This window comes from Paralichthys olivaceus, chromosome 23, assembly GCF_024713975.1.
Source record: "Paralichthys olivaceus isolate ysfri-2021 chromosome 23, ASM2471397v2, whole genome shotgun sequence".
In the NCBI taxonomy this organism is placed as follows: domain Eukaryota; kingdom Metazoa; phylum Chordata; class Actinopteri; order Pleuronectiformes; family Paralichthyidae; genus Paralichthys; species Paralichthys olivaceus.
The window spans coordinates 5,793,137-5,808,927 of record NC_091115.1 but is presented as its reverse complement, the minus strand read 5'-3'; the positions used below and the strand labels follow the sequence as shown (position 1 = coordinate 5,808,927).

Genomic DNA, 15,791 nt, shown 5'->3' with positions numbered 1-15,791 from the left:
TAGCCAGGGATCATAATGCAGTCTCTGGGTAATGGACCCTATAGACAAAGACAGTGATTAAAACCTCCCAGCCATACAACTAAACGGCTTATAGACTGCACCGATTTAGGTTTTTGTTGGATCAAATGGTTTCTCATTAGTATTCAGCTGCATCTTTCCAGTGTTTTGCCTCGTCCTCGCCAGCCGCAGACATTTTGCCAATGCCTTACGCGAGTGTGCTGAAGGAAGTTCCAGTTATTTTATGAACTTAAATGTGTTACCGCTGAAACAATTAGTTGATTATTGACTGAATATTGAGGATTGATCGCTTGAATCACAGGAAATATCAACTATTCTGGCATTCAGCTATTTCTGTCATTTTCAAAATCCTTCCTCTGATTACGGCTTTTTAAATTCAAGGATTTGCTGCTTTTCCTTTTCTAGAAAATGTAATGTTTTGGATTTGAACTCAACAAAACAAGATTTTTTAAAACCTCACATTGGACTCTTGACATTTTATGGAGAAAACAATGAGTAGAGGAAATAATTTGCAGATAAAGTTAATGAAATCCGCTGTGAAAGTTGTTTCCTAACTGATGTCATTATTGACCACTTTCCCTCTTATGGATGCATGAAGGCGGTTACAGTTTAATCTTTTAATTTGCTGTATTGCTGCCTTTTGTTCCAGTTCTCTCGTGGAGTTGACCTCGAGTCTTTTGTTTGCAAGGTGCATTTCTGACTCAAATATTTATGAGCAGCACTGCAGCTGCTGCCAGTGCGACAACAGAAAACATTATCTTGCAGAGGCAATAAAGCCAAAAACCGCTCAAAGATACAACCTTTTGTTGACCCCTGGATCTGTGCCTCTACTCCTTTTCATCTTATGGAAAGTTTGCCTTGAGCTTTTCACAGTATAGTTTCCAACCTTGAGTTCTTTCGCTCCTCCTTCCTCTCTTTTCACTCATGAAGACTATAAGCCTTCTCGTAGAAGTGACTTTTGTCCTTCCTATCTGCTCCATTTTGGCTCCATTCTTTATTCATTATCCATTCCAGAGGATTGGAACATGGTCATTGTAATCTGTAGTGCTAAGCATTGCGTAACAGATGGGCTGTAATGTTCACTGGCACTTGAGTGACTATCAATAGTCAGTCATAAGTGCACTGAAGGTTAACACCAGTCTTTGAGAGTGGCATTGTCCCAGGAGAGGGAGAGCAGAGAGGGATATTCATCCATTTGGGGCTTTTATTTATTTTTTCCAAGTGCATTTCAGCCTTAAACCCTTCACTCGCTGAAGCCCACTCTGCGCACCATATGGAGTACATAGCTATTGTTGCAGCTATCTATCAGTATCATGGCAAAGGATGAGGATTCATGGTGAAAGTGTAGGCGAAAAGATGATCGTACACCAGCTGCTGGTCTCTCATTGAGGGGAAGGGAGGTATTAGAGGGGAGGCAGGGAAGTGGGGAGGTAGGAGGTGGGTGGACAAACAGTAATCTAAATGATGATTGATAGACTGTACTTAGTGAGGGGAGACTGACAGCGACCTAGAGGTGTGGACGGACAGTAAAGCATGAGATTAAAGTACAACAGGGAGGATGTCCTGTGGTATGGAAATGACCCATAACATCACAGATAAAATCAGATCACCCATAAGCACTCAGTCGTCAATTTTTTAAGGAACACCCAACTAAAACTAGTGCCGCCATTCTGAAGTTTATGGAGGTTTTAATTCAACGTGGAGGACTAGTGCAGCGGCCGTTCTAAATGCACCTGTCTGGAATGGGCTGTTTGTTTGGCCTGTGGTGATGCTGGTTGCAGCTTTTCTTTCTCAAACTGTAAATGTGACCTGCGGTAGTTGAGCCGCGGAAAATAAAGACCGGCTCCATGACTCAGTCCACAGAACCCTGAAGCCACAGCTGCTTCACAAAGAGCTGTTCACCTGTTTATTAAAAGTTCAGTGAAGCTCCACTCAGTACGCAGAACCTCCAACTGGAGAAGCAGCTGTCGTCGCCGTTTTTTTTGTGAACGCCGCTTTCGTCGGGTCCCATCCGCTGCTGCCACAGAGCGTTGGTTGCCTTTTTATTCAAATTTGATTTATATTGAAAGTATCGCGTGTCCTGTTGTTGCCAAATTCAACACCACACTTCCTTTGGCCTCTAACAATAAACATGCCAAGCGTGAAGCCGATAAAACAAACGATTCTCCAGATACGTGAGCCCCAGACTGAAATTGGTGGAATTATCAGAATGATGTAGTTTGTGCTGCTGCTAAACTGCATTGCACCATGTTGACATCCCATTCAAATCGATAAGTGGACCACAGTTGCACGTCTTTGTATAATGCGGCACTGCTGCAGCCCTCCAAATGACCGCAGATTTAATACCCGTTTCACGCACAGGCCGTCTGACAAACAGATCTAAGGTCATAATATGAGCTTTAATCCGTTATACATCTGGCATATCATGTGTGGACCTTCTGCATGTGTTGTTTATGAGCCTTTGGTATTTAGGTTATCATCAGTGAGTGATATCTGTGCTTTATCACCAGATCAGGGTCGGAAACAGAAGGGGGCGTTATGTACTTATATACAGTAGCTACAGTATTTCAGCCTTTGTGAGCTTGTAACTGTGTCACTTTGGTTTCAGTTATAGCCTGAGATTTTTTTTTTTTTTTTTTTACTGCCGACCACATTTCCTTTCTCGTAAGTCTCCCCGCATCACATTACTCATCCGGGTTTGTCTGATCTACCTCCTTATTTGTCGCCGCTCAAACTTTTTATGCTCTGATACAGATCTCAAGAACTGTTCTGATCCGATAATTCCCCTTCAATTCAATCAGGCTGCAACACATTTCACACACTCGTAGATATCAGTCCCGTGATTGTTTTTATCAGGATCCATGGCTTCGTCTCGTGTTAAGAAAATCTGTCTTGTTTGTTTGGATATAGTTCTAAAACTATGGATGATAAAAACTGTTGAGTCCCGACTGAATCCACATTTGGTGGTTTTAAAGGTTTGTAACTCTATTTGTTACTGTAGAGTGTGTCCCCAGTGAAAACACATTTAAATCCGCAAGATTGAGCTCTTGTGATTCAGCATTGTGAACTTGTCCCTGGGATAATCAGTGAAAATGTCAAACTCCTCATCCCAAGACCGTCCCTGGATTTAATGGGTTCTTTCTCGGCCCTCGTCCCGTCCTTCCAACAAGCTCTGTGGAAATCCCTCTGGTAGTTTTGTGTAATCCCACCGAGGGAGGGGTGGAAACACACTTGTTGGCAGAAGGTAATGAACTTGTAACACAGGCGTGTATGAGTCAGGTACAACTGTATCATAAATGAGCTGTTAGCCAAACTCTAACAGAAATGGTCAACACCGTGGACGTTTGCCAAACACAAACAATCTTTTTTTAACACCACGTGAAGAGATCTCATCTCTCGCTCTGACCTGAGACTCTCACGTGGACTTCACCTCCGGCACAGTCGCTGCACCAAGCCATCCCCGAAATTGTCCTGGCACCATCAACCAGCCGCCGCTCGGATGGCAGGTTGCCATGTTGGCACAAACACACACACACACACACGCTCACTAACGTATTTCCTCCTCGTCCTTCGTTTCTTTTAACGTCTCTCTCCGCTCATTGTTCAGGACCTGATTTCTTCAATATTTTCTTCCCCCTCTTCACCGCTTTGTCAACATCACTCACTCTCGCCCTCCCCTCCCTCCCTCACCACTTACATCTCCAGTGCCCTCCTCTTCATCACTTATTTTTTGTTTTTACACGCTCCTGTTCTCTCCGCCTTCTCCGTATCACTCCCTCACTTTGCGTCGCTTGTGATTATGACTTTTTGCTGCTCACACTCATTCACCCCCCTCTTCTGCACCCTGTGTTCTTTTTTAACCTTTGCTATCCAAACTGAGCCTGAGCGTTTTATTGGACCAGTGCTGCGGAGGAAGCTTGTTGGACTTTTACATTCGCTCATTTGCATTTTGTGCTTCAGTGCAATTGTTTGTAACTTGCATCAGCCGATTCTGCCCCGTGAACCCAAAGTGTGCTGACGGCAATCCCTCTCATTTAACATTATAAGTGATGGAATACAGTAGAGCCGTCGGATAATATTTGAAAGAGAAAGTGGGAAAGGTGATGAGTTCAACAGATAACAAGATACACAGAAACTCATTCTCGGATCTGATATTTTTGTGGTGTAGCTGAAATGAGTCCGTCATGGTGAGCAGGGTTGGTAGATGGCTGCGTACTTAGAGACACAATCTTTTCCTGTGCGTCATTGTTTTCTTTCAGCAGACGACATAACCGATTCAAACTCAGACAGGCCACCGGGCTCCAACTGTCTCACCCAGTCCCCTCAGCTCACCGACATGGCTGCAGGACCCTAAAGTTCATTAGTGTTACAAGCTTAAATCTCCAGTTTGCTAATTACAAGTCAATTACAAACACGGAAGTGTCTGTCAGTCCCTTGCCAGCTCAATTATTATCAATCACCAACAGCGATGGCTGCATCGACCTCGGTCTCATTTCCAATATGTTCTCCACTGAAGGGATTACAATATCGAAACTATGTTCACACCTCAGACAAATGTTTTTGAAGTGACTCGTAAGATTTTTATTAAAATGTGACCGTGTGCTGAAGGCAGACTTTGGGGAGTTTAGTGTCGTGGAATCTTTAATTATCCACAAGCCCCTTGAGAAATATCCTTTTATTTCTTCCCCTCTCTCTCTGTGTTGCAGCTGGATTCACACTGAGGCCTTGTTTTTCATGTATGACTGCGGTGGACAACTTTTAAGTAGCTTCAAGGAGCCTTTAAGTGGTGGCTCACATGGAATCGAGTTTTGTTAGTTCTTGCATTTCTTTTCACAACAACTGCTTCATGGATAATCTAGTTTTCTTACAGCTTGTGCTCAGAGTCCCTGGTGTGGTTACTAGCGCAGCAGTTGCATTATACAGTGATTGTGTTAACGGGGGTGGGAATCGTAGATGAAGATGAAATGGCGTGTTAAAGAGCTGTGGGCGCCCGTACAGCTGCATATGGCCAAATCCATACAGGAAGTCAGGAAGGAGGCTCGCACATACACAGGATGTCTCCAGGGAAACGTTGTTCCATTTATCAAAGTACAATTGTGCTGTCAGTCCACACACACAATATAGCAAGGTGGCTCGTGTAATGTAGTCCTCTGCCACCACCCTGTTGGAGGAGGCTGTTTGGACACTGATGATGTGCCTCATGGGAATGTTGCCATGTCTATACAGTGGCTTCACTCTCAACAAAATGTGGCCTCGTGGGTAAACAGTGTTTCATGTAGTAGCACGGCTGTTGTCGCTCATGGGCTGTCCCCAGGAAGAGAGGACGAACATAGTATATATGTTGGCAATAAAGAGAAGGTGAGCCACAAAACAACAACACAACACCTGATGGAGAATAGATAAATAAATGGAATAAAAAAATAAATGGCCCTCGCCACAGTGGACCCCCCCCCTCCACCCCCACCTGAAAAAATTGTCACCGTGTCATCTATAAATGGCTTTTAGCCGTATCCGGATATCCAATTGACTGACTTTCGGGTCACTGCCCTCCGTGTTCAACCCCAATGCCTGCGCGTCACAGCCCATCAACAATCACAACACCCCCCCACCCCCCACCCCAATCACCTCCCAAAACAAGGGCACATAAACACACACACACACACACACACACACACACACACACAAACGCACACACAAACGCACACTGAGCTTCATGGGTATGTGAGAGCATGACCGCTCCTCACCAATGGCTCAATACCTAATTTACAAGTAGAGTTAGAGATGGGACCTTTTAATGGACATTTTCTGCTCCCTGTTATTGACCACACACACACACACACACACACACACACTCACTCACTCATACACACTCACTTGCACAGGCAGTTGCCTCCCCTGCTGCCACCGCTCTAAGGGCCCTTTTGACATGTCCTAGCTGACACGCGCCACTTCCCAAACGCAATTCCATCTTCTGCAGATGTACACACTATATCCTCCCCCCACACGCCCGCAGGGTGCATGGAGGACAGGCAGCAGGGGAGTGGAGGCACCAGGTTGTTCAAACTTACATTATTTTGAGTTGTGTGACCTTGTGGGAGCAGAAGAGTAGAACAGCAAACTCTTTACAAATCCTTTAATAAATTATCCGTGTGTGACATGTTTGTATGACACATGAGTTTTTACATAAGAATTGTTTTCTTTGGAGAACGTTCCCTGTCGTATCCGTTATGTCCTTGTGTTGGTTGTGTGTGTGCGCACATGTTTTACTTGTGTGTGCGTGAGTGAGTCCTCCTTAACTCTATGAACCCACGCTGGTGGGCTTGTCACGCCACGTTCCCACCAGAGCGCCTGATCTCCTCCGACAGTCATGCTGGGGGGACCAGCATGCATCAGGGCGTAATCCCAGTTTACCTCAGACAGGGACAATGACACTCATACACTTGATGTACATGAAAAGACCCCTAGTTTTGTTTATTTCATTACAGCATTCACAGAGACCTGGCCCCATGCATGAGAAGCAGCATATCTGAATTATTGGATTCTAGTGTATTTTGTTGTAGTTCACAGTCAACACAGTTCAGTATCTTTAATTTAACACTAGACTTTGATATTTTTTTACTTTTTAATTCAAATTTCACTCTCTTCTTTTAAATTCAGATACATTCTTGGATAGTTTGAAAAACACTTATGTACATGTTCTGCTATTCTATTTTTACGTCCATATAAACAAGCTGACAAACTTCTTTTTATCGAACATTTACTCAAACACTTTCCGTGTCCCTCAGACACACACAAGAAGCTTTTTAGGATTCTCTGAAGAGACTTTTCTCGGGCTCTGTCCTCCTCTCTGCTCACCATGCAGTATTCATGCACTGGTATATTCAATGAGAGATGTTTCTGTGGACAGAAATCCACAGCTCAGACAACAGAACTCAGTCTAAATCTGGTGTGAGTTAAAGACTTTTTGTTCCAGCTCAGGAGACAAACTGTCCTGTGCAGATTTTTCTGCATTAGGTGGAGTCAGTAGGAGGTGGAGTCGGCAGGTGGAGGGAGAAAAGAAACCAGAAGTAATGAGGATTGAACGAGCGGTGTGGAAAAACGAGCAACGCGTCATCAAAGGAGAAGTGTCAAAAGGGAGTTAGTGGCACTTTGTTTTTGATGGGAGTTTGATTGCTGGTGTCTGGGAGGCTGAGTGCGTCTGATCGTCATTGCTGTTAATGAGAAAAGCTCAACATGCGTAGAGGACAAGCTTCATTGTTCCCTTTCCGCTCGAGTGGCTTTTACGTCGCCTGACACCCCGTCTCTGCGGCGAGGACCAAGAGAGCAAGCGAGGGAACATACCCCAGCGCTGAAACTTTGATTAGTCACATGCTTTTGCACTCCATCCAAAATCTGGTGTTTCACTCTGCAAAAGAGTCTCGGCTCACCTACGCACCAGACGCACACAACCTGTCAGAGAGCTGTGGCGTTAGCTTTCGCTCAGATCCATCACTTTCACACCATGCTAACCAGAACGCCACCTGGGCACGGCATGCCAGCCAGCAAAGGCAGATACATCCTCTCTCGCTCGCTCTCTCTCTCTCACTCCCAGGCAGACGGATTCACTCCTTGGCAGACACGTCGCCCGGTGCCAAAACGCCAGACACACACCACCTGTCGTTCATCTCACGAAAAACATCACTTGGACCAAAGTCTCCCGCCAAGTCTTCCACCAGAAACGTACCTGCATATATTACATCGGACTCAGACACTAGTTGAACATAATCCTTCTCTTAATTGTCCTCTGAGCATCAGATCATTGTTTTTTGTCTCTGAATGCTCACTCAAATGTAAACCGTTGGTGTGAATTTATAATAATTTGCCTTCTGTTATCAGTTCAACGTTCTGACTGCAGTTTTGCAGACACTGAGCAGAGTTAAATTGATGCTGAGAATTAATCACATACATTCAGGGAACACTCCCAAACACACACTGAGAGCGTCGTCTTTAGCCAAACAGCATAATCTCTGTTAGTGCCAGTGTCCGTGGCCCCTGCTCACCAAACATGGCATCTGTCTGACATATGGCAGCTCTGTAGGGTCATCCAGACGAGCACGCCGTCACCCGCTGCCTTCTGCCGCCCGTAACCCTTCACAATTCTGCATTTTCTTTACTTGTCCCCTCATTCATTCATCACTTTTTCTTCTGTTACCTTCCTCCCTCTCACTCCTTCTCACCTGGAACTTTAACAGCTTTAAGGTTTTCCTTGTTCACCTTGAACATAATTAATTGCTTTGACAATTTCACATCTAACCGTCCCTCCCTCGTCCTGTACTGGCATGGTTGTTGCACAGTCTTAGAAAAGAATGTTTGTATTATTACATTTATTTTATTATTGCATTCAATAATCTGAATTTTAGATTTAGAAAATCTTGAAATATGTTTAAATATTGAGGGCTCTGTCTTAAACAACACACTCGCTCTCTCGTGACGTTACTCATCATCTCCTCACCAGTCGTGCTTCTGTGTTGTAAATGAGCCATTATGCCGCCCTGCTGGAGCCAATAGAAAAGTCATGAAAAGAAATATCCGGTACCAGGATACGTGGAGCTGTTCAGAAAAAATGTGAAGGCAGTCGTCTCCTGTGTTCAGCTGCGCACTGATTGGCTGTTGTGTTTCTCCGAGCTGAAGTGAGCAGAACCATAACACAAAGAGGCTCACCGTAATGGTTCCAATATGGCAGCAGTCATCTGTGCATATTGTGCTGTAGTGCTCTCGACTGTCTTGTGCGTGGAGCAGCCGTGTAGTTTGGAGAACATGTCGATAGAATATATTCACTTTAAAGTCAAGATTTTTTTTCTCAGCAGTGTAATTGTCGCTCTTGTTTTTGAATGTTGCCAAATCCACTTTGGCAGATATTAAACCCTCTTCCACATCATTTTAGCCTCTGCTGAGATTTCCAAGTGCAGCACCAGGAAACTCGGCTCAGACTGCGGCTGGCACCGATAGCTCCCCTCCAAAGCCCAAATGGCATCACTGGCCTTTTGTGTCTGTAAAATATCGTTGGCTGGATCGTCCATATGGTGACATCTGCCTGATGGGACCAAGACACCGTATCCCAAAGCCTTCCCAAAAAATCTCCCCTTTAGTTGGCTGTGATAGATGACTTATGCAGACGCTGCACTTTCCCGGGCCGCACGCTCACACGGTGGCTGTATGTTCCACCTGCAGGTCTGTTGTCTTGGCGGCGCCGTGTGCAGCGTAGCTATCAAATCAACCTATGTGCACGAGCTTGCTAAGCAATTAAACTCTCGAGCCCGATCCACACTCGACAGTTTTAACATCTGGTATCCTTGTCCTGGTGTGTGTGTGTGCGTCTGAGTGTGAACGCCAGCTCATCTGCTGCTAAAATAAGATCTGAAATGTGGTGCACGATTGAATCCATTGCAAGAGCACAATGACTCTGGTTCTTTTTGTTTTTTTGTATTTGTTTAAAGCAGTTTTCTTTTTTCTACTTCTATCTTGGCGAAGACTTTTTTGACCACAGATTGAGGACTTTGTGCCGTTTCCTAACTTTATTAAAATCAACTTTCAAGGCCTGTGTGTGTGTGTGTGTGTGTGTGTGTGTGTGTGTGTGTGTGTGTGTGTGTGTGTGTGTGTGTGTGTGTGTGGACCTTGAGTCGATTACTCTGTATCCACTCTGACATTGTAATGGTGGAGGACAGCTCCACTCAGAGGGTCTGCTGCTGCCAGAGTTTTCCAATGTCCATACATCAACTAACCCTGAACGCATCTAACCCCTCTCTCTCTCTCTCTCTCTCTCTCTCTCTCTCTCTCTCTCTCTCCTGCCCCCCAAACCACGCTCTGCCCTATGAATCATCACTGGTTCATTCAATGAGGCTAAATGGCTGTTCTAGCAGAAACAGTCAATATGCTCAATACTCCACATTGGCTTCCTCCTTCCAACTCTATTACAAATGTCCTCTCTGTGCCGACCACAACAAACTTCTGCATCTAACGACCATTTCTAGAGAAACGAGGACCTTTTTACTTATTTCTTATCACATATAAAATGTTAGAATGTCGGATGTGTTCGATGTAGCAAGACTTTAAAATAACGAGGGAAAGGTGACAGGCCGCTGCGTTTCCAGTATGTCCAGTACTGCTCCGAGCACAGCTTGTTCCCTCAACAGTCTACTTGAGTAGTGCTATAGTCATTTATTGTACTCCAGCACACAAATAACCCGACGGTGCACACCGGCAAGAGGCTGAAATGGTGCTCACGAGCACCAAGTGCACTACCCCTCAGCCAATCAGGAGAAAGTGGGCTTTTAAAGAGGTCTGAGCTCATATTGCCTCTCTCCGTCAGAGGCTGAGCTGAGAGGCTGCAGAACAGTCTGAAATAAACAGGCACTTTTTTCCAACTGTGAATCATGCAAAGCTGCTCTAGTGGAGTCCCAGAAAAACATATAGTGCTGGAAATGAGCATAATGGTTCTGCTCTAATGTTCCCGCTCTGTGGTTGAAGCTCGTGGCTGTGAGAGGGTGTGGGTCACATTTGTGTGCATGTGACATGTTATTGTGAGGCTGTCTGGGGTCAGGAGAACATGTTCAACAGTACGAAACACTTCAGTACAAACTTAAAGAAGAGGAAGTTTAGACTGAGATGTAGGAAATATGTGAAAACATTTCATATTTCCGTTATTTCCAGAGTAAATGTCGCTGTGTTTTATTCTGAAAAACGTCAATTTCTCCCACTTAACAGAAACTTTTCATTTTAAGAGGAGCATTAGAAGAGTATGAATGTAAGCTCCAGTTTGTGTACAATAGAAACTGGTAGAATCTGGCTTCACCCCCCTGTTGAGTTGTAGCTTCCTATAGGTGAAATTGAGCTTGGTAAACTGCTGTGGGGGGGGCACGAGACGCTCTAATCTCCAGTGTGTGGCTGGTGTGAGGAGCACAAAGCGATGCCCTGCGTGCTGAGGCTGAAGCGACGACCCCCCGCACAGTAACCTGTGATGCGGCGCTCCTTGTGTTTTCGTTGGCTTGTTTGTGCGTTTTACGTTCCCCGCAGTGACATTACCACTGTCTGCGTGTTGTCGTGATCCTGTTGATCTTCAGGGAACACCGTGCTCCTCACATCCGGGGGTGACGGGTGGGTGGGTGAGAGAGAGTGAGAGAATGCCCTCCCGAATAAATAAAGTGAACTTGTGTATTTCTATGGAAGCAGGTAAAAGAAATGAAAGAGCAGCTTTGAAAGAATGCACTGATTCATCTTAATCCTTCCAAACCCTGCGTGTGACAGTGATGTGATGTTACTGACTCTCTCTCTCTCTCTCTCTCTCTCGCTCTCTCTCTCTCTCTCTCTCTCCAGGTGACAGAGTATCTGAACACTCAAGAATCTGCTAAGAGTGCCAGGGTAAGTGTCACCATCCCAACAACCGTCTCATTGCTTCTCTTTCCGACTGATAATCAAGCTTTGTCTGAGAAAACAAAACAAGAAGACATCACCACACTAATTACTTTTCTACACCAACTACAAGAACCAGAGAGAGTTGTCTTTCTGTGTTTCCTCTCTCTCTCTCTCTCTCTCTTAAGACGTGACACATTCCATTGGCAGTCACTATTGTCCCATGTGGACTACTGCCCACAGTCTGTGCAGGTCCATACAGTGAGAATGGGGGTGGGGACGGAGAGGAATGAATAAGAGGCAGCATAAAGAGACCCTAAAAGAATGTAGTAACCAGTTGACCTCCGCCTAACGGTCCCTTTGAATTCTGCACCACATCCGTCACTGTTCTAAAACTGCTAAAGATACAAATACAGTCCACATTATCTCAGCTACACATCGGTGGTAGTTATAGGTTTTTAATTTGTTACCATACAGCTTCTGAAAACAGCCCCGACCCAATGAAACCATATTTAAATCACTGGATCCAGGTTTCTATACATCCATACATTTCAGCCCCCAAACATTTTTCATCAAGATCCGTGAATTAGTCCCTGGAAATTGAGATAAATGTCAAATAACCTGGATTTGTCCCTTTGTCCAGATTATCCCCCAAACGAGTTCTTTCTTGGCTCAGGCCCCGTCCTCTAAAGTTTATTGGAAATCCATTCAGTAGTTGTGTGTAATCCTGCTGACACACACTTTTAGTTACTTGCTCTTTTAATTACTCGCTCGTTTTGCTGCCTTTAGTTAGCCGAACTTAAAGTGACCCACTGTTTTAGAGAACAGCTCTTTTAGTTACCTTTTATTTACCCACAATTTGAATAACCCTCTCCTTTATTCAACCACTCCTTTAATTACTCGCTCTTCTATGCACCCCATCTTCAAGTCGCCCAGTTTTTTATTTACTCGTCCCTTAAGTTACCTGCTCTTTAACTTGAACACAGTGAGGTCAGTGACTGATCACGAGCAGAGCCCTTATGTTTTAAGGCGTCTGCGAGGAGGAGAGGAAATGCAGCGGAGTGAGAGATGGGAAATGACAATATGTACAAATGGCTCCATTCATTCATTCATCCTAATAAGTAGTGCTAATTAGCACAGTCGCTAATTAGCTATGAATCACAGCATTAACAGCTGAGCGCTCACGCCTCTGAGAGCCAGAAAAGAAACAAAACGGCACACACACACCTCAGATTGAGCAATTTTTATCACATTTAAATAACCCATATTACACTGGATGCTGCTCCCAACCACAAACACACACTATTTTCCAATCGCATCGTGATAAAGGCAATTAGGAATGTGAAACGCATGTGACAGTTTATGAGCCAATGCAGGAGCGATATTGTGGCGGAACAAGAGAAGTAATAGACCGGCTGGTGTTTGAGACTGTGTGGACCTCCGGACGCACAATATGTTAGATAGATGGATCAGAGGTTAAGTGTGGAACATTTAGGTGAAAGGCAAAATAATCAAGTGCTGTTTTCACTGGAGTTAATCACCTAAATTGTTCTAATTGTTTTTTTTTTTACCCAAAATTGATCTATATTCAAATACTTTATATTTACATCATGAGTGGTTCATCTCCACGGAGGCCACCATGTTTTTTACACTCTTCCAGACTGGAAAAAGTAAACACCTTAAGAGTTTTTATGACAACTGAAGGCTAAAGCTGAATACCCCTATTCAGCTGCAACATGCATCTTCACCAGTAGATGTCACTAAATCCTACACACTGAACCTTTAAACCAGGATTCTGCCTTTGCACTGGCCTGAGAAAGCTCTGCTCTTTCTCTCGACATTGCGTTGTAGCTCTCTGTCTCCCCTCTCCCTTCTCTCTTGATCATTTCACATGCAATGTGCTGGAGAAATTATTGATGTCTCATTCCAAGCAGTTGGGAATGTTACAGCATTTTATGGTTATTTGTATCATCATGGTCAATAAAATCCATCTCGGTCTTCCCATTAGCTCAACATTTGGCGCTACGGAGACTTCCGCGCAGACGACGCTGATGAGTTTGGATACAGACGTTAAAGAGGAAGGAAATGAGAGAAAAAAATAAAACCAACCATCCAATCAACACCATTCCAAAGACCAACATGGACGACGAGTGACGGACAGAAGAAAACCGTTAAGAAATTATGAGAAACTAAACGACAAGCATTGACTCACTATTCTTTTTTTTTTTCTTTTTTTTTTTTTAATTTTGACATCCCTCCAGTCCTGACTTCTCCGCTGCTCATTCCATATTTTCTCAGCTAGACCCTGTAGTGCCTCATAGATCATGCTAGTAATGCTAAAATTAAAAAAAATGGAATCATGCAAGAATCACTTTCTATTCATCCTTTATCTTCGTGATGGGCCACTGCCAGCTCAAGAAGCTTGCACTATTGCACATCTGTGTTATTTGCCATGTTACCCTTTCAACACACTTCTGTGTGAATCATAACTACAGTACTCGTGTGTTTTCAGCCAATCATGTTCCTTGCTTTCTGATGCTCTAAACCAATCCCTGCTTTCCTCTGTACAGGAAGTGGCTGGATGTTCGGGGAGGACACTTAATTATTTACAAACAGTTATGCTTCCCTAATGAATTTCATGTAAATGTACGGATATCTTGAGACGTGTAAATTGATTTATTTTAGAGAAATACTGTAGGTGGAGCCACACAGACAAAAAAAGGATGAGTTTATTTTTGTCTTCAGTGTTTATCTGTGTGACGATGAAATTTGCGGATGTATTTGTGGGGAGTGTTTTGTCGTTTATTCACTATGTCACACTTTTATGACCAGTAAATATGGGTGCCATCAGGTGGCATTTTATCATCTTTCTCCTTCTGTCAAGTTTACATTCTAATAATGGTTATGATCCTGTCTCTGGCAATCTCTTCTCTTCCTGTCTCTGTACGCCATAGCAGAAAGTGTTTGAATTTATTTCCACGTAATGGACCTTTGCATTCTATTAAAAATCTGCTAAATAAAAACTTACAGCACGTGTTGGGATTTCTTTTCACAAAGTAAGTCAGAAGAAGAAATAGTGTAGTAGGTCATAAAGATGTCTTCAAAAAAACGACATAGTATATTATGACTTCCAAAATCTCGAAAAAACGACATAGTATAGCATGACTTTCTAAAATCTCGAAAAAACGACATAGTATAGCATGACTTTCTAAAATCTAGAAAAAACGACATAGTATAGTATGACTTTCTAAATCTCCAAAAAACGACATAGTATAGTATGGCTTTCAAAATCTCCAAAAAACAACATAGTATAGTATGACTTTCTAAATCTCCAAAAAACGACATAGTATAGTATGACTTTCTAAAATCTAGAAAAAACGACATAGTATAGTATGACTTTCTAAAATCTCGAAAAAACGACATAGTATTGTATGACTTTCTAAAATCTAGAAAAAACGACATAGTATTGTATGACTTTCTAAAATCTCCAAAAAACGACATAGTATAGTATGACTTTCTAAATCTCCAAAAAACGACATAGTATAGTATGACTTTCTAAAATCTAGAAAAAACGACATAGTATTGTATGACTTTCTAAAATCTCGAAAAAACGACATAGTATAGTATGACTTTCTAAATCTCCAAAAAACGACATAGTATAGTATGACTTTCTAAAATCTCGAAAAAACGACATAGTATAGTATGACTTTCTAAAATCTCGAAAAAACGACATAGTATAGTATGACTTTCTAAAATCTAGAAAAAACGACATAGTATAGTATGACTTTCTAAAATCTAGAAAAAACGACATAGTATAGTATGGCTTTCAAAAATCTCGAAAAAACGACATAGTATAGTATGACTTTCTAAATCTCCAAAAAACGACATAGTATAGTATGACTTTCTAAATCTCCAAAAAACGACATAGTATAGTATGACTTTCTAAAATCTCCAAAAAACGACATAGTATAGTATGACTTTCTAAAATCTCGAAAAAACGACATAGTATAGTATGACTTTCTAAATCTCCAAAAAACGACATAGTATAGTATGACTTTCTAAAATCTCGAAAAAACGACATAGTATAGTATGACTTTCTAAAATCTCGAAAAAACGACATAGTATAGTATGACTTTCTAAATCTCCAAAAAACGACATAGTATAGTATGACTTTCTAAAATCTCGAAAAAACGACATAGTATAGTATGACTTTCTAAATCTCCAAAAACGACATAGTATAGTATGACTTTCTAAAATCTCGAAAAAACGACATAGTATAGTATGACTTTCTAAATCTCCAAAAAACGACATAGTATAGTATAGAGTCCAAAATCTCGAAAAAACGACATAGTATAGTATGACTTTCTAAAATCTCGAAAAAACGA

General features: G+C 42.7%; 1 protein-coding gene across 1 annotated transcript in view; it reads left to right on the top strand.

Annotated features, from left to right (window-relative positions):
- The window catches only part of snd1 (staphylococcal nuclease and tudor domain containing 1), a 168,797-nt gene extending 154,364 nt beyond the window's left edge, over window positions 1-14,433 (top strand). Inside the window, exons 23-24 of the mRNA XM_069520370.1 lie at window positions 11,371-11,415; window positions 13,415-14,433. Coding sequence (XP_069376471.1) covers window positions 11,371-11,415; window positions 13,415-13,480 — 111 coding nt within the window. The 3' untranslated portion in view covers window positions 13,481-14,433. The remainder of the gene's footprint in view (window positions 1-11,370; window positions 11,416-13,414) is intronic.
- The last annotated feature ends 1,358 nt before the right edge of the window (window positions 14,434-15,791 follow it).